At 42.2% G+C, this 19,193-nt stretch overlaps 1 protein-coding gene across 3 annotated transcripts; it reads left to right on the top strand.

Moving 5' to 3' along the window:
- The first annotated feature begins 289 nt into the window (after window positions 1-289).
- NTPCR (nucleoside-triphosphatase, cancer-related) lies at window positions 290-19,099 on the top strand. Of its 3 annotated transcripts, none has more exons than XR_014268974.1 (6): window positions 290-376; window positions 2,885-3,047; window positions 4,154-4,250; window positions 8,595-8,804; window positions 13,149-13,340; window positions 18,969-19,099. XR_014268974.1 is itself a non-coding variant. In XM_082481032.1 (5 exons), exons 1-5 carry the CDS (start codon window positions 343-345, stop codon window positions 13,215-13,217), a joined length of 573 nt encoding a protein of 190 aa, XP_082337158.1. In that variant the 5' UTR covers window positions 290-342; the 3' UTR covers window positions 13,218-13,480. The 3 variants fall into 3 exon arrangements, 1 of the variants encoding a protein (XP_082337158.1); XR_014268975.1 differs by having other exon boundaries at window positions 13,149-13,349; XM_082481032.1 differs by lacking the exon at window positions 18,969-19,099 and having other exon boundaries at window positions 13,149-13,480.
- Window positions 19,100-19,193: the final 94 nt, after the last annotated feature.

The following is a 19,193-nucleotide window of genomic DNA, read 5'->3' as shown; positions in this document are numbered from 1 at the left end:
GGCTCGCCTCAGCTGCCATCCCCCGACACGCTGTCGGGACCGGCCCGATTCAAATCGCGCGTCGGCCGCTGCCATGCAAGGCCGCGAAAGCCGCCATGTCGGGCACCGCCGCGGCAGGGCCTCGGGACGGGCACCTCTCGGGGCGCCGCTATGAGGGGGAGGGGCGGCAGCAGAGCTCCGCGCCGCTTTCCCGCTGCTTCCCGGCGGGCAGGTGGCGGGGGCGGTGCGGGGCCGGGCCGGGCCGCTGGGACAGGGGCGGAGCGAGGGGGCGGCGGGGCGTTTCCGCTAGCCGGGCCGCGACGGGTAGGGGAGAGGGTGGAGCGCGGCCTGCGGCCCCCCGCCATGTCCAAGCACGTTTTCCTCACGGGACCCCCAGGTAACGGGGGCAGGAGGAGGCTGGGGAGTGGGGCGAGGGGAGGCGGTGCGGCCGCTGGGGCCTGGCCCGGCCTGGGCTGGCCTAGCCAGCTGCCCTGCGCGGGGCCGGCGGGGCTGTGAAGCGCTTAGAGCCAAGGGAAGGCACCTGGTGGCGGGCCCCAGCTCCGGCCCAGGGCGTGAGGGGGCTCCGGGAGCTCCTCCTGCTGCGGCGGGGCCCGGCAGCTGCCTGCGTGCAGGCCTGTGTCTGCTCCCCTCTCCTGAGGTCAGAGCTGCTACCTTCATTAATCTGTTCCTAATGAAAGTCCATGTCGGCTCTCCGTCCAGTCCCATGTCATGTACGTTTCCAGATGCTACTGCTTTGTCCCTGGCTCCTGCTCTGCAGTTCAGTATTGGGGGGGGGAAAAACAGTTGGACAGCGGATCCTGCTTCAATTAAGCTGCATCCATTAGTAATTTCTGAATGTTCGTCTTTTATGTAACTTAATTGGAGTGATGTAGCACTTCCAACCTAAGTAATGCTTAGTTATAGATAATAATTGGTATCCCAGATGGGCAGCCTTGATTGAAGTGGTGAAGTGGTTTATCACAGTAGGGGAATCGGATTATTGTGGAGGTAGAGTGTTGTAGAGTATGAGGTCAAACTATAAGGTTGATAAAGAAAGAAACCAGTTATTATGGTTGCAAAGCTTTCTTACGTGGTCTGAAAGTAAAGCGGTGGGCCTAATTCTCCTTTTTGGAAACCTTTTGCAGATACCTGTCTTGTCTGGAATTAATTTAAAATGCTGCTGCTAGGCTGAGATAGCAATACCTTCCACCCACTTCATTCTGTCTTTCCATCCACTGACTAAAGGCAGCCCTCCAGGAGACACACAGGTTACGCCTGCTTAGGCCTTGTCTCTGTTCATTTAGCTGAAATTGAGGGTACTGTTCTGATTAGCTAAATGTATAAGTTTAAGCTTTCTTAAACTTAGTTTGAGTTTGACTTAGCTTTCTTTGGCAATTTACTGAATGAAGGTAACCAAATTAGAGATAGCAAATCTACTTAGCCAAATTAGTATCAATTCACTTATAGAGACAAGGCCCTGGAAAGATGGTAGATATTGATGGTGCCACATTTGTCATTTTATTGTTGTTCAAATGCCAGGAATCCCTTTGGCATCAATTTTGAAAAGTTTGCTTAATAGTTTGACTAGGTGCCCTTGAAGCCACAGAATATTTTACCATTGATACTGACTATTAAGAAAGTAGTTCCTACATCTGCTTAAAACCTAAGGGAGGAATTTGATGTGTGCATGTTGAAATTATTTCTGTTGGCATCTTTAGGCACCTCACATTTGGTCTATATTCCTTGTATCCAGAAATTTAAGGGTTTATTCTGCAGGATATTTTCTATCCTCTGATTTTTTTTTACAACAATAATTAAAAATGAAGTGATAACACTAAATTATGTGAGAGGCAATAAAGTTGAGTTTTAAAAGGAGATTGTCAAGGGATGTACTTGTACAATGGCAAAGGAGAAGAAATAGCTCCTTTGTGGGAACTGAGAGGATGTCTGGAACATGGCCATCATTCACACTGTAGAAAGTACATTAAACTGTGCTAGGAGACATCAGGTGGTGAGGGTTTTAAGGGTCTGTCTTAGGGTAAGTAGACTGATTATAGGACCACAGTATAAATCATGTGAGAAGGTACTTCAGGGGTTGTAAAGGAGGGTCAGCTATGAGGCCAGACCAGGTTGCTTAAGGATTTATCCAGTCAGGCCTTGAAAACCTCAAAGGATGCGAAGACTGTACAGCCTCACTAGGCAACCTGTTCCAGGGCTCTGTTGTCCTCACAATAAAAAAGCTTTTCCCTGTATCTAGTCAAAACCTCTCTTGGTTTAATTACCATAAGAAGCATGTTTCTGTTGCTGGAAATGCTTTTTCCCATGCAGGACCTGATATCTCAGAGGCACTGAATGCTTCCGATTTCTAGGACATCAATGGAAGTAGTGTGTCCTTTGTCCCAGTTAGGCTCCTGCTAATAGCAGTCAATTTTGACCTTATGATCTAACAGGGGTCTGAACTCAGCTCTGTTCTTAAAAAGTAGTGAATAGCAGTGGTAGAAAGGGAGATTCATCAGTCAGTCTTGCAGCTAGCTTGAGTATCAGTTGTGTAACAAGATGGGTATCCTGTATTTACCTGCTATGGGGCAAGCTTTGTGGCCTGCCTGTGCACTATCTAAGCTAACAAGTTTAGTCGTAGCCTGGGATATTTTTACCATTCTGTTGTGACTTCGCTTTAGACATACTTCTTAAAGGCTAATAAAACATTACAATGTCAGTACAATATGAACTTTAAAAGATGTTTCTGTTCTTTCCTTTCCTGCCATTTAAAGAACCCATCAATTTGCAAACTTAAAAAGTAATCATGTTCCTTTTAAACTGAATCATTGCTGTGGTGTTTAAAAACAGGCTATTAGTGGAGAAGAAGATTAATCCTGCGTGCTTTTTGTTTCCTCTTTATTTTTAGGGGTTGGAAAGACTACTTTAATCCAGAAAGTCACTCAAGCTCTAAAATCCTCAGGCATTCCCATTGATGGATTTTACACAGAGGAAGTTAGAGAAGGTGGCAGGAGAACAGGATTTGATGTTGTCACTTTGTCTGGAAAACGAGGACCTTTATCTAGAGTCAGGTACTGAGGTTTTAACAACTGTAAGTAGCTTATTGTTTTATGCTTCTGTTCCAGTCTGTCAGCATGTTAAATACTCCTCCAGAAGGTGATCTCCAGCACGCATATGGCTTTCGTGGTCAGGTTCTTTGAGAACCAGACTGTGTGACCTGGCTGATAGGGTATGTAGACAGTGTCTCTATTGCACAGTGAAATACTGAAAATGTGCTAGAGAAGGATGTTCTGTCTTGCTGCTTATTTTACACCAGATAGAGTGGAAGCACTGCCGAGCCTTTTATTGTGAGGCCGAGTCTCTTTGGGATACAGTCAATAGCCTACTGAAGGCAGGTAGGAAGTTGGTTTTGTTTCCACCAGCTAATTTATGGGGACAGAAGTGGAAAATAAGAGGGAAGTTGCATAGAACATCATTTTAAAGAGCCATTGACTGGCCCACAAAACCCATATGCGAATTTTAAGAAAAAGAGGGTTTAGAGCCCTACAAAGAGGGGGGCCTCTGAAGTGCAGAGAGGCTTACAGTCTCTCCTGATTCACTAGACTTAGCTTTTCACACTGTGCAAAACTTAGTCTAGATCCAGGTGTGATGTTAACACCTCATTCAGACATAGTTGATCTGACTAATTTGCATACTGCTAATAAAGGAGATTCACTTAGGATAGTGTGATGCAGCAGATGCAAACTGAGTGTTTTTCCAAGATTGTTTAACGGTTTTACAGCCCATGCTGAGATTTGGGCTACTGCTGTGATGCTGTCTGTAGTGTCACATTACCAGATTCAAAGATCTGAACTGCAGGCATGTATTTTGATTTCAGTGTAAATATACCTGCTGGCTTTTGGACCCCATGATCCTTCCGTACAGTGTTCAAATCTGAGCTTACATAGCTGTGAAGGTAGCTTTTGGTATATTTATTATCTTAAAGTATGCTATCTGCAATATGACTTAATGCATGGTTTACGGAGTTTTTTTTTCCTTTTCTTAGAGGAATTAAGGGGATTTGACTTACTAGGATAAGTTCTCATAAATCCACTTGAAATGACCGCAGTGAATTCTCACTAAACTTGTTACTTAGAAGGAATTGTCCATTAAAAACTATCTCTTTTTTCATATTCAGTTCTGTTTCTTCTACTTCAAGACGTGAATATCGAGTTGGACAGTATGTTGTAGACCTTGTTTCATTTGAGCAGTTGGTTCTACCTATGCTGAGAAATGTGAGTATTCTGTGAAAGCTGCTGAAAAATGGATGCTTTATGATAATCAGTGTTATTAGAAGGCCCTTCTAGAGCACTAGTTTTTAATAATAATAAATGGCCGGTTTCTTGGGTTTTGCTGTTTCTGATTGACTTCAGGATCAGGAAACTAGAGGGGCAAATTTGGCTTCTTCTCTTGTGCTTATTGTGGTGTTTGAGAGATTGTAATCCTCTCTCATTCTTGATCTGACATTGTCCTACGAGCAGGCCCTCCTTGGCCTGAGAGAGCCGATAGGAAGTTTCTTCCTATGCCACCGTCTTGCATATTGGAAAGGAAACAAAATGTCTGAGTTGCTTACCACACAGAACTGGGTGGAGTCAGTGAGTCCAAGAAAAAGGCTTTTGCTGCTGCTTTTCTTCTTTACAGCCATTTATTCCCTCTTTCTCTGATTCCCATCTTCTTCCAGTAGAAGCATTTGTTTCTTGAATCCAGTGGTTATTTTTGGTTAATGTATAAGTACCTGGAGACTTGCAGCTTTTAACTATTAAAAGCAGTCTGATAATTTGGAATTTCACTTGCTGCAGGAGTGCTCTGACTGTGACAAGACTTCCCACACAGTCTTTTTCCTATCCTTCTCCTAACATTCTGTTATAACAGTGCAAGCGATATAATGATTATTTCCCTTTTTCCTTCTCCTTCCTCTCCGTCACTCCAACCTTTTGCCTCTCCAAAATTAAACAAGAACAGATCTGATTTTGGCAATAACATATCACAAACGGTGTGCAGCACCTGCTGAGCTCTACTACTAAAAAGAATTCTATTGTGATTTATCTACACTGCCGAAGCTCAAGGGGCCAAGGAGGAAGGGACATCTTAATGAAGTTCGAAAGAACAAAAAACCAAAGAGGTGCAAGGAGCAAAAACAAGACTGAGGATCTGATTCTTGTTTTTGTGAAGGAACATTAAAGTCTAAGAGTAAGGAAACCAAGACGGGGACAAGGGAGAAAGGAAATATGAATAGGATGGGACAATTTTTTTCACAGAATCACAGAATTATCAGAGTTGGAAGGGACCTCTAGAGATCATCTAGTCCAACTCCCCTGCTAAAGCAGGATTGCCCAGAGCACATTACTCAGGACTGCATCCAGGCGGGTCTTGAAAATCTCCAGGGAAGGGGACTCCACAACCTCCCTGGGCAGCCTGTGCCAGTGCTCTGTCACCCTCACCGTAAAGAAGTGTTTCCGTGTATTTGAACGGAACTTCCTGTGTTCTAACTTGTGCCCATTGCCCCTCGTCCTGTCACTGGGAACCATTGAGAAGAGCCTGGCTCCATCCTCCTTCAACCCACCCTTTAGATACTTGTACACCATAATAAGGTCTCCCCTCAGCCTTCTCTTCTCCAGGCTAAAGAGTCCCAGCTCTCTCAGCCTTTCCTCATAAGGCAGATGCTCCAAGCCCTTAATCATCTTAGTTGCCCTTTGCTGGACCCGCTCCAGCAGTTCCCTGTCCCTCTTGAACTGGGGAGCCCAAAATTGGACACAGTATTCCAGTTGTGGCCTCACCAGTGCAGAGTAGAGGGGGAGAATGACCTCCCTCGACCTACTGGCCACACTCTTCCCTATGCAGCCCAGGATTCCATTGGCCTTTTTGGCGACAAGGGCACATTGCTGGATCATGGATAATTTACTGTCTACCACAACCCCCAGATCCTTCTCCTCCGAGCTACTTCCCAGCAGGTCTGCCCCTAACCTGTACTGGTGCCTAGCATTCTTCCTCCCCAGGTGCAGGACCTTGCACTTGCTTTTGTTGAACCTCATTAGGTTCTTCTCTGCCCAGCTCTCCAGCCTGTCCAGGTCACGCTGGATGGCAGCACGGCCCTCTGGGGTGTCAGCCACCCCACCCAGTTTGGTATCATCAGCAAACTTGCTGAGGATACACTCTGTCCCCTCATCCAGGTCATTAATGAATATATTGAACAAAATTGGACCGAGTATTGACCCCTGGGGGACACCACTGGTTACAGGCCTCCAACTAGACTCTGTGCCGCTGATCACAACCCTCTGAGTTCTGTCCCGCAGCCAACTCTCAGTCCACCTCACTGTCACCTCATCTAGCCCATACTTCCTCAGCTTCCTAATGAGGATATCATGGGAGACCATGTCAAAAGCCTTGCTAAAGTCAAGGTAGATGACATCCACGACTCTCCCCTCATCCAGCCAACCAGTTATAACATCATAGAAAGCTATCAGATTGGTCAAGCGTGATTTACCCTTGGTAAATCCATGTTGACCACTTCCAATAACTTCCTGTTCCTCAACGTGTTTTGAGATGACATCCAGAATGAGTCGCTCCATTACCTTCCCAGGGACAGAGGTTAGACTAACTGGTCTGTAGTTCCCTGGGTCCTCCTTCTTGCCTTTTTTGAAGATCGGAGTGATGTCAGCCTTCCTCCAGTCCTCAGGCACCTCTCCTGTTCTCCATGACCGTTCAAAGATGATGGAGAGTGGTCTAGCAATAACATCCGCCAGCTCTCTCAGCACTCGTGGATGCATGCCATCAGGGCCCATGGACTTGTGAATGTCCAGCTTGGCCAAGTGGTCTCTGACACGGTCCTCCTCAACTGAGGGAAAATCTTCCTCTCTCTTTTTGTGTGTTTAATTTCACTGTAAGTTGATTTACTTTGTTAGTAAATAGAAGGATAGTTTAACAAAAGAGATTTCATTAAGCTAGCATTGTACTCACAGTCCTTTTACTGCTGCATTAATGTGGAGTCCAGGAGAGATCTTTCTAGAAGGGTGTTAGCAGTGTTGAATTTTTCCGGTTTTATATAGCTCTCTGCAAGTACAGGAGAGTGAAGAGAAGAAGAAAAGGGGCCTGCAGGGTCGGCAATGCATGACCCTGTTCTCATTGGAAGTGCTATTAATCAGTTTTGCGGGAATGTGGTCATGCATGTAGGTTGCACAAAATGGGAGAGTGAGGAATATCATAGAATTGGAACAGGAGAATCATAGGTGTGGTCTGGTTTGATCAGAGAGCAGCATGGAGTGGGCACATGCCCATGTAGTCTTGAGGACAGCTTCAGCTCTTAAGGCTTGGATCTCATTGACTCCAGCGAGAACACAGGTAGATCCTACAATGGATGATCTCTCTGGTTCTGGAAGCTTTGCCAGGCAGGACTGAGGATTCTTTTCAAAGCAAAATGCTCTGTTACTGTATGACCTAGTGATTAGTATTGTTTTTTTTAGCTCACTGATTTATGAAAGGATTTTAGATAAAACAGCTACTCAGCAAGGACTTAGCTTGAAAGGTTTTAGGATGCATGTTATACAGTTCTTCCACTTTCCCAGGAGCAAATACTTTGCCTTTACAAGGGAAAACGTTTCAATTTTTTTCTTTTTCTTTTTTTTTTTTTTTTTTTTTAAGGTTCTGTATAATGTGGCTGGATCTACAGAGGTGTTTTGACTTGAGTTGATTTCCTCCTCACTTGTGTAAATAATGGAGTACAATTCTCTGTTACTTTTACCAAGAGAGGCTAGGCAGTGCGCTTCCTTTTCTGATGAATAGTTCCTCTGCTTTCTGAGTTGCTTTTCCCTCGGTGGTACTCACCCATGTTGTTTCCTAGACTTCCCTGCTGCTCACACCAGTTTGCAGCATAGTACTCTTTGGCACAGTAAGCAAACCACAGATGTGGTTAGTCTTTGTTATGGTGCCTATTTTACAATCCAGGGCAATTATAGAATAAGCTGTATCTTGACACAGAAATGTTCTGATGTGAGAGAGGCTTGGAAACAGCTTGGTTGTTACCCAGATAGCTTTGAAGAAAGCTAGTTGTTCTGAGAGAAATGCTAGTTTTGACCCTCCATTGACCCAGCTACAAGAGGACAAACTTCCAAATCTAGATTTAATGCGAGTCTTTTTGTTTTTAATACTTGTCTTGTGTGGATATTGATCTATTCTAAATGTATAATTTGATGGGAAGAGTGAAGTTTTGAAAAATTGGTGTCCCTCAGATTGATTGAGAGCTGCTAGTAGGTTAAGTGCAGTTCTTAATTGTCAAATAGCTCCTATGGGACCATTGTAAGAATTCTGCTTTGAAGGAAAACCAATATTATGGATATTTCCTATTGTAGTAGGTATTTATGCTGTACGTATATTCTCATCTTTCCAAAAATCTGTGCTGGAATAGAAATGATAGATTTATAAAGTCTGTCAGTTATCAGCAGCAGCTTTCTCTTCCACTTTCCCCAGTATTACAACTGAATTGGTTTCTTTTGGAGGTATTTTTTTTATTAGCATAGAAATTATTTCTGTTGCTTGGTCTAAGTTTTGTGTTGTTTACAGTGTCTTGATGCCCTTTTCCACAGGTAAACCATGGCAGTGATGCAGAGAAAAATGTTTGCGTTATAGATGAGATTGGTAAAATGGAACTCTTCAGCCAGGCTTTTATTCAAGCTGTTCGTCAGACGCTGACTGGCTCAGGGACTGTGGTACTTGGAACTATTCCTATACCTAAGGGAAAGCCACTGGATCTTGTTGAAGAAATAAGAAGTAGGAAAGATGTTAAAGTGTTCAATGTGAGTAATATTAAATATCCTGAAAGAGCCTTCTGTTCTAGGTTGCTGGTTTGAATTTGGCTCTGTTTAAAAACTAATTGTTACTACCAATTGATAGCTGTGGGTAACCTGTACAAAATAAGTTTTTTAGTTTCCATTTTATTCTTAATGGGCAGGTGTTCACCCTATTAAAAAAAATTCACAGTTGGCACTTACTGTAGCAGTCTCACACAGCTGGCTTTGCTTGTGAGGGGCTGTAGAAGTAATGATATAGTTGTTTTAAAAGGTTTTCTTGCTGTAGTATTGTTGCCGTATAACTGTTCATTATTCCTAAGAGTTAAATATTTCATAGTACAGTCGGATTTAAAATTTTTTTTCAGACTGGCTTGCAGAAATATTACCAGTAATCACATTCAGGAAAAAAAAGGCAGCAGTGGAGTTTGCAGAAATGATTTCTAGAAGACAGACACTTATAAATGGAGTATGCTTTCTCTGGAGTCAGTGAACCAATTTTGGAATTCATTATGTTTTTACAGAATAATTTTCAGAATATTAGAGCCTCAAAGTGCATTTCTGATCAGTTACGGGGAGGTTCTCCAAAGCTTAACACAACAAAACATAGGCCGTTCACAGCCTTACGTGAGTAAGGTTTCCTTAACATCTGTAAGTGTCCTGGATGCTTCACAAAAACAAGCTAAATGCAGCTCCAGTCCTTTGATTTATTTTTCTGCTCAGTGTGTACAATTTGTAGTAGAGAATAAAGCTATATATCCGAAACTGAACTGTACATCTCTATAAATTATAAATTCGCTAAGCGGGACTTACACATCCTGGCTTACTACCAGGGGTAATATGCTCTAGAGCGGTATACTGTTGCAGCCTGTTCTTTATCAGATGCACATCACAGTGAGAATGCTTACTTTGTTTCATCCCAGTGAATGAGGAGGAAAAAACACTATGCTGAATGATCTTAATTACTGTAGAGAAAGCAAAGCCTTCATTTTCTTTTTTCCTCTTTGTGTCAGTCATAGCAAGGCAATAGCGTGCGTTTCGCCCTCTCAGGGGAGGAAACAGAGCACTAGAAAACAGCATTTGGCTTTTCAAGGAAGCTTCTTTTTATGAGGTGATGTTCTGAGGGTGTGTGCTACTCAGCCCCAGGTTGTTAGCTGTATCAGTCTGCTGATCTGTCTTTCTTTCAAGTCCTGACTAGAGCCAGCAAAAGTCTTCCTGTAAATTTCAATGCAGCAATGTTTTCTCTAGCTAAGAAAACTTTACTAAAAAAATGAGCCATCCTGTTTATGCTGCTGAGATTAGGACACGTAGGTTTCTTTGTTTAAATAGAGGTCTCTGGTGAATCCATTAACCAAAATTATGGGTGTGAAATGTGCAATGGACTGCAATAGTTCCAGGTGGCAGAGGTCTGCAATGTGAAAGTCTTGTGCAGGAGAGCGTCTGTCTCACTTGCTCCAGTGACACACTACGTGCTCTTTCCCAGCTAGTTAAAACGTGTGCATGAGCAGGAACAGAACCTGCCTGTGGGGAGTCAGAGGTGTTTCTAGCTGAAGTGAATACTGGATCACCAGCTATGTTCTCCAGGGGCTGTGGCATGGAGAAAACCTGGAGTGCCCAAATAGCTCATGGTCAGTAATTTCTTACTAACTTTTATGTTGCCTGGAAGTGTGCAGAAGTAGGTGGCTACCTTCCAAAAAAGTTCTGCCTGCTTTGTCACTTAATACGGAGTTATTCTGCATTCAAGTTACTTAGCAGAGTTTTCTCATCCTTTTAGTGTTACAAGGACAGTTCTGATATTGGACGTAAGTGCGTAGACACAGCTGTTTGGGGTTTTACAGTCCCATCTAGCTTGAAAGCATATTCAGTTGGTGTAAAGGGGCCCAGATGCCCTAGAAGCAGTTGAGGATTTGGTCCCAAATGTTTAATTTGTTATGTTTAGAGCACTTCACGATAGGATCTCTGATATTTAATGCATTTCTTTCCATTGTTGCCTGATTCCATTTTGCTGAGAACGGAACTTCCCAGTGAAACTACAGAGGCTTTTTTTGCACTGCCTGGATCTGTGTAGTTTTACAGACACGGTGTCGTAAATAGGATCAGTTTATCCTTAGGAGCTGGCACATATTCATTTTCTGCATTTTCCCATCTCTTAATTTTGCTTCCATGAAACCCATTAGTGAGTTTGGTTGCATATGCCTTTTAAGAAAGAAAATAAATAGTTGAATGAATCAGAAGAAGAAAAGGTTCCATTTGAACAGACTGTACAAGAGAGGTTTCCTTGACAGTACTTTAACAGTTAGGGGAAGAAAGCTTTTGTCCTCTGCTGTTTCCTGCATGGAGTCTAGGTGGTAGTTTCCTCTAAATTAACTAAATGCTTAGTATAAGCAGCATCTACAGTTATTTTCAACTCCCTGTCTAAAAATCTACCCATCTGTTTGTACATTCAGTACAGATACTGGGAGATTTGTTCTCTCTGGGAAAGCTGCCTGCACAGAATGTCTCCAGATCTTAAGAGGAGACTTATATCTATCAACCAGCCTTTGTAAAACAGTTGTGAAAATTTCCCAGCACTTGGCAGTTTCTCTCTGCTGTTCTCACTGGACTTCTGGCATGTAGGTATGGAAAAGGGGTAGATAAAATATAGTATTGTTTTTGTTGGCTGTGAGACAGTGGGAAGAGCTATTCAGTGTTGAGAAGGTCCTTTGAAAGTCAAGATATCAGGACACTTGCAGTGAGATTTAGAGTTTGGCTGATCTATGCTTTGTGCTTTGTTTGCCTTGGGGTCTCTCAATGGCCTTACTGAAGAGCAGTTCCATTCTTTGTTGTCTTGCTGTCTTTGTTACTGGGGAGTTTTCTGTTTATCTTATAATAGGCTTCGAATGATACTCAATAAACAGCAACATTTTCAGGCCGATCTTCCCTTTCATTCCCTTTCCTTTTTTTTTTTTTTTTAATGTCACTTTTTCATCAGTCCTATGTTGATCTGCTTTCCTGAATTCAAGTGGTGTAGGTGAGACCACCGTCTCTAGGTTTTACAGTGTTGGTTTCCAGCATTTGGATAGGATGTCTGTGACTAAACAGCAGTAGGCTGCTAGGGCCAAATTCTTCAGGTAGGACTGTCACCTATTATAGTAATACTTTCTCCTGTTCTGTACTGCCTGTAGTACTGGAAGGGGTACAAACCCTTGTGGTCAGATCTTAAATGCAGCTACAGGGAATGCAGTGAAACCTTGCGGGTATGGAGTTCTATGCCATGCATAGTGTGGTGTCTCTCCCTCCTTGTCAAACAGTATTTCTGAAACTTTGTTAAAAATATGAATGTCTTTTTTTTTTTTTTTTTTTTGGCTCATCTGTCTTTGTCTGATTTCTTCCTGCCCTCTCTGCAGGGATCTGAACAGTGGGGAAAACTTCTTAGCTTTTTTTAAATGAGGCTTTTGCTGACACTTCACAATTGCTTGTTAACCCTTTCACCACCCCAGACATCTCCCCAGAATTTGAGTTAGTAACGCATGGCACTGTGGGTCACTGGGCTCTGGATCAGGACCCAGTCAATCAAGAAGGAGTAATTTACACTCCCCCATCCTTTCCCCGCCCCCAGCCAGCTCTGTGCTCTATCTTTGCTGTGGCTGGGAACTGAGCTGACTAGCAAGTGTTAGCATTTGCTTGGCAGTTTACAGTAATCTGCACGTGCTGCAATGCAGATGGGCCCAGCAAAAGACAGGACACCGGACTATATGGATTTTCAAATGTACTGGTCTTAAAACCCAACATTTCCATGGATTGGTCAACCAAAGGCATACTTCAGTGTGCTGTAAAAGCTCCCCAGCTTTCTCAGGTAGTCTTATTTCTTTTTGAAGGTGTTTCTATCCTGCAGCGCTAGGGTTTCTCAGAATACAGTTGTGTTGCTAAGCCCGTTTTAATTTTTTTTCACTGCAGATGCTTTTGACTAGGTCTGTCATCCTAATAAATACAACCCTTTCAAGTACTGAAGGCATAAGAACTCCACTTTATAGTAGGAAAATTATATTTGGTAATTGAAAAGGATTTCCAGTAATGACAAAAGTACATGCTGGTTCTTCAAGTGATCTTGTTAGTTACTCAAGCCCTGGATAATACTGCAAAATACTGTGGGTAATTAGATCAAAAGGATCACTGAATATTCAATTATATATGCAGGTTTGTGGGTTTAGCTTATTGTGTTCTCAGTAGCAGAAGAAGGCAGGTGTTTGACACTCAACATTCCTCCACTGAGAAAGAAATGCATTTGAATTTCTGCTTTGTTTGTTTTAGAAATAAACACTGATATAGAGGTTATTCATCAAATTACATCAATTTTAATTTCTCTTTCTCTAGGTTAGTAAGGAAAACAGAAACAGCATTTTGCAAGACATCTTGGCAGCTGTGGAATCTTGCAGAAAATGAAGACCTTTTTCTTGCCTGTGAACACTAAAGCTTTTATGTAACAAAACATTACAATGTTTTGCGGATGTTTTTGAGTCTGTCCTTCCTGCTTTAGCCCCTGGAGGCTTTCCTGGAGCCTTCAGGGTAAGCAAGGTAAAGCTGGTAATACTCTAAAATGTGAAAATGAGGTAGCAGGATTCTTGTTTATTCAGTTCACAAGCGGATCCATTAAAAAAAAAGAACAGATGCGTAGTTAACCTCCAGTTCTAATCTGGGTATTTGAAAGTTAGGTGGTCTGACTCTGATCCTAGTTACACCATGTAAAAGCAATTAACTGTCACATCTGTTGGGATCTTAGTCTTTCAGAGTGTGGTGTGGACTGTTCTGCCTAGAAAGCAATACAGCATCTGGAACTTAGCCTTGGTGTAACAGAGCAGAACCCTGCCCAAAACGAACGTGTGCTCTGCCTGGTTTATGTAGAAATATCTTTGCTGTCGGTGACCAGCTTAGGTGTGTCCAAGCGTGTTTCAGCATGGGTGCTGACAATTCATGAGGTAGAAGGAATAAGCAGCTGCTCTCCCCCTACCGCCAGACACACCGTACTCCAGTTGCAGGATGAGAGGGGTTATCTAGAATTTCAAGGAAATTTCCTGTAGTCCCAAGTGACATTTATGGAATTCCCCTTCAGGAGGAAAAATAACCAACTCTCCCCTCTCCTAAGTGGCCCAGACAGTAGTTGATAAGAGGGCTGCAATTTGGGTTTGTTTTCAAGTTTCTGATGGCAATCCTGCCTCGCACCCCCTTAAAAAAAAATTATATATATAAATCTTCAAGTCCGTGAAGTTCAGTCAAATCTTGACTTACGTTTTTCACGCAGAGTTTATTAAGTCAGGATCGACTTAGTACTGCATTTCTCTGTATGGGTTTTACAATCTGTTATGTTTACTGATACTTTTTGTTTGTTTGGGTTTTTTTCCTTATCCAATTCTGTACACGGTTAATGGTGAAATAAGAAGTGTTGGAGAGTATTAGTGTGTTTCCCTATGAGGTGTGTGAATGTGTTCAGGAAAAGTGCTACCACTTAATCAGTTTTGCATGTTGTGAAAACAGAATTCTCTCCCAGGTGCATACATGTTCATTGTGTGATTTATAGTCATCTCTGGCTGTAAAAAGTTGTTAAGAATTCAGTTGTTTCTCAACTTTTTCCTCTTCAGTTCAACAACTGTTAAAATGAGCAAACTATTTGAAGGCATTTTCAAATATCATTTGAGTTACTTATTTCTGTAAAACTGACACCCAAAGCTGACAACCCTTTACAGGGCTGGATGGGGAGAGGCATTTTTACAGGTGCCCGGGAAACAGCGGGCAGTTAAAGGATGCTGTGGCCTTGTTCCCTGACTGCCCATTACTCTGCCATTCTACAGTTGAGTCTTAAATGAGGTCTGACCTTTAAAGCTAAATAAAATGGAGATATTTGACACTTCTCTGTAGAGTCTGGGGAGGGGAATTACTTCAGGAGTGATGGCAGAAGTTCAGCCAGTACTGTTGGGAGTTTCATCACTTTAAGTGGTGTGTGTTTGTTCCTCATAAGAGTAGGTACATTGCCCTGCATGTAATGCCATCATGCCTACTGTAGTCCCATCATTTAACAGACTGGAAAAAAAGAATCATAACAACAGGTTTGGGGGCCTTTTGACCATTGTGCTTATAGTACTTCTAAGCCATTGTCTCATGGTGCAAGGAAGACCTTTTGTAGTGGGGGTGGTTAGTCACTGGAAGAACTTCCAAAATAGAGGTGCGTTTTTCCTTTGCTGGAACTGTGAGTGAAGTATCAGCCCTTTTAAATCAAAGGGTATTTTTGCTACCAACATCAGTGGCTCTTGCTTTTTGTTACCTATCTCAAGATTGGTGAGAGTCTTTAATTTGTTGTTGTTCTTTTTTGAAGCCTGTCTTCTCTGTGAGCTACAGAGTGCTTTTCAAGAGAAATAAAGGGAAATGTTGTGATCTGTGTTCAGCAGGAGAGCCCAGATGACCTTAACACGTCTGGCCTTTAAATCTGAGACAGTCCTGAAGAAATGATTCGCCTGTTTCACATATACATCAAGTTAGTGAGAAAGTAATATTTCCAACTGAACTTAGGTTTTATGACACCCTGTGTTTACTTTAGAGGTAAAAATTTCTTTTCAGGCCTTGCACCAGTAATATATTTGGAAGGCCTTAAGAGCGCTGTAACAACAAACAGAGCATTCACAAAACCCCTGATGGGCCGATTTTACTAATAGCACGCATTTGGTGAAAATAACCTCTGATGTACCAGCAAGATTCCAGATGACAACATTAGTGCACCTGCAGGTTTTAATTGGTGCAAAAAAGGGGAGAATATGAGTTACCAATTACTATCTTGAAGCCCAAGAATTGAGGATGTTTTTGGCAAGAAGGCTTGTAATTCCAACATAAAATTGCGCACAGTGTGGAATAAACAGGGCCTGCATTATTTATCATGCATTAGACAATTTTTGACTTGTAAAACTCTGAGAAGGATGAAGGAGAGAGGTGAATCTTTAACACTGGACCTGCTGCAAAGTTAATTATAAGTACTATGTCTGTCTTGCAGATTTAAGGATGTACAAGCAGCAGTGAAACATTGTAATTAAATACCAGCTCCCAATCCAGGGAGTAATCTAAATAGCAATAATTGGGTAGTTAAAAAATACGCATCGATGAGATGATGATTATTACATGTTGGAGAATTTCGCTGGTAATTCTAATCTTCTAAGATAAGCTGCACAAAATTCAGCTAATCTTTAACTTAAATTCCCCAGCAAGAGCAGAGCGGTCAGTTGGTGGGTTGGAGCCAAATGCCAGTGATATTTCTTGCTTTATTCTAATAATAAGCTTTTAAAAAAAGCTGTGAATGACATCGCAGAGACTCCTAAGAACTTAATAGTTTCAGAATGTCATTCTTAGATATCGAGAATATCTAGCCATCTTGTTGAGGGGAAAAAGACTCACACTGGCAAGTCCTTCTTATTAACGTTTGTCTTAAATGCAATGAATGCTGTTCCAAGCAGCTCACTGTTGAAATTAGGCCTTGTGTAAAAGTTAGGTACCTGTTTGTTAGCTTTGTGTGCATCAGAGCTTTAAATGCATCTTCTGTCATGTACAGAGTAATCAGCTCTTTCTGCCTCATGCAAACATGGAGGGGGAGTGTGTCTAAGATGTGTTTAATCAATACAACCTCATATCTAGTCCCAGGTTTCATTCTTAACCATTGTGTCTGTAGGATTGGCCCATATTTAAAAACACTGCATATAGCAGTAGTCTTCTTAATAACAGCAGACTATCTCTAAAATTGTGGAGAAATGTAACATGGGAGAGTTTCTGCTGTCATCTTTGATTTATTTTTTTTTATCTCTGTTACTGTTGTTAATGGTCAGTCTTGAGTTTTTTCAACCCACTAACTTTAAGGCAAAACAAAAACTGTGGAAGACACGGCTACATAAAGGAACTCATTTTTGAATCATACCTTGACTCCTGCTCTGTCCTGCTGTGCACTGTGCTTCAACAAAGGTGTTAGAACACGTCTTTTTTGGCAGCCACCCTGTGCAGCAGAAGGCTGGGCTTCATGGCACACTGCTGTCCCCACAGTTATGCTTCAGGGGCTGGTGGCTTGAACTAAGTGAGGAAACGTGAGGCAGCTGCGTTATCTTGGGGTGCAGTATCAGAGAGTATGGAGATGGTATAGTCTCTTGCAGAAGATGTGGTGCTGGGGGAAGGTGGTATTGCTGGGCCTTGGTCTGTTCTAAGCAGATACAGCTGCTTGCCACTGGAAGGATTTGTTGCAGCTGTCTCCCAATATGGTTTAGTATTCTTGAGTTGGATACGTAGAATAATTTAGGTTGATTGGGACTATTGGAGTTACTTATTTTTGATGGAAATTAATTCAAACTTAAGTTAAAGATGTGAAAATTGGAGGCCTAAGTGAGGCTAACTGAATATGGGAAGGTTTTTAATGCTTTCCACAGCCGCCTGTTTGCCCTGCCTCCACACAAGGCAGTGGTTTAGGAAGACAAAGCAGTGATGGTTTATCTTAGTAGACTGCCATGCAAGAGACCCACGGCAGAAATGGTGCTGGCGGCTGTTAGCAAGAGCCCTCCAACCTACCTGTGTAACCATCTTTCATTTGTAAGGAAGCCCTTCATGAGCAGGGTGGTGGGAGGAGAGGTACAATCTGCCAGGAATGGTCAGAAGGGAGCATCTGAATTCAGTTTCCTCTTCCACATCACACCTGGATGCTGGGGGAGACATTAGTAGGGCGTAAACTGCACTGATGACCATGTGTCTCAGGGGGCAGTACATGAATACTCTGCATGTGCCCTTGCGAACGTGAGCAGAATTTTGCCTAGGTTGTGCTGGGCTTTACAAATAATCAGTTCATCATGATCTGAAGTGAAAGAAAAATAATACATTTCTCAATTTCATAAGGCAGAAAGCAAGTGAAAACAACTCAAACAAGAAAACCCAAAAACTGCTGCCACACAAAACATACTTGGATCATTTTATTTTCACTAGGTGTTATTTAGTTCTACTACTTATAATCTTAAGTGTGGCACAGTAGGAAGCTGAGAATGCAACTGTGTATCGCCTAACAGTAATGAGACTTAGCTACAGCATCTCTTGTTAAATCTTTCTTGTTAATTGGGACAAGACAGCCTGGCTGCACATTATTGTGTGGAGAATTAGAAACAATCTATGGTAGTTACAGTAAAGAGGAACAGCAAGTCACTGATAGCTGCAACTTTTTTAATTAAAAAAAAAAAAGAGGAGAACACGCACATGTGTGTTTAGATGCTATAGTAGAGGATTTGTTGTAGCCTTTTGGCTTTCAAAGTAGTCATGCATTCCTGTAAATCGGTGTTTCTCAAACTTTGTGAAAGTGTGGCCTCCCTTTTTGCATCATCTGTTTTTTTTATGCAACTATTAAATTGGCAGCAGCTCAGTTTCTCTGGGGTAGAGAAATCAGAATGCTCTGTAATTACTGGCTACAAGTGTTTATGGACACTGAGCTGTGTCCAGCAATTAAAGGCATTTAGCTGTTCCCTTCCTAATACAAACACTTCCAGACAATAATTACAGCCTGCTTCTCACTTTCCTGTCCTTGAGGAGGATTCCCCTGGGCTCTTTTGCAACTCCCAAGGGGGCTGTTGCCTGGAATTTGAGGAACACTGCTGTAAACTAAACGGGAGCACAAGATAGTACCTAAGAGCAGCTGTTAATGCGAAGCTGCTTTCTTTGCAAATAAGGCGCGCCATATTCTTTGAAGGCTTTCCATGCACTGGATACTTTCTTTTCTCATGTTTGTCTGTTGTTAATCTGTGTAGCGTGGCTCATTCACACAATATTTCAGTATGGCTGCATGCAGTATATCAATCTGTGTTGCTACATTGCTATTCAGAATTACCACCTGCATAACATGTTAAGGAAAAATAAAAAATATTTGCCATTGGGAAAAAAAAAATTGGATTTAGCTCTAATGTTACAGTATATGTTGTACTGTCCTTTTATGTATTCATTGCTTCTGTTCAATGCTGCCTTTTGCTATATGGTACATATCAAATGCCAATTAGTTTGCATGCAATCAGCTGTTTAGTTATGGCAGGAAAGAGATGTCTTGTGTGCTTTTCACTGAGTTGTATTAATATTTCCCACTGTATTCATGTGATTCCAACGGTTCCAGGGGAAGGAACGTTAAACACGTGTTCTTTGTTCTAGGATTTACAAGAACCTGAGATGAGGTGGCACTGTGTTTTTTAGGACATCTTCCAACCCTACTCATGCCAAGGCCTTTAGCTGAAGGACATCTGTCCCATAGTGTTCTTGTGTAGAAGTTAGAAAAATAAACATTTGGAGGTTGCTTGTTACATTTGAAAGAACCTAAACCCATGTGCAGCTCTCTGACCTAACTCCGTCTTTATGTATTCTAAGAAGCGGGCGGCC

Source organism: Vanellus vanellus (genome assembly GCF_965231255.1).
Source record: "Vanellus vanellus genome assembly, chromosome: 3".
Lineage (NCBI taxonomy): Eukaryota > Metazoa > Chordata > Aves > Charadriiformes > Charadriidae > Vanellus > Vanellus vanellus.
The sequence above is the reverse complement of the archived record's forward strand: the minus strand, read 5'-3'. Positions and strand labels throughout refer to the sequence as shown.

Bases quoted from the DNA above. Each gene is read 5' to 3' on its own strand.
- NTPCR (XM_082481032.1), top strand. From the start codon at position 343: ATGTCCAAGCACGTTTTCCTCACGGGACCCCCAG. The intron at 377-2,884 runs GTAACGGGGGCA...CTTTATTTTTAG, and splicing joins TTTCCTCACGGGACCCCCAG to GGGTTGGAAAGACTACTTTA. The intron at 3,048-4,153 runs GTACTGAGGTTT...TTTCATATTCAG, and splicing joins GGACCTTTATCTAGAGTCAG to TTCTGTTTCTTCTACTTCAA.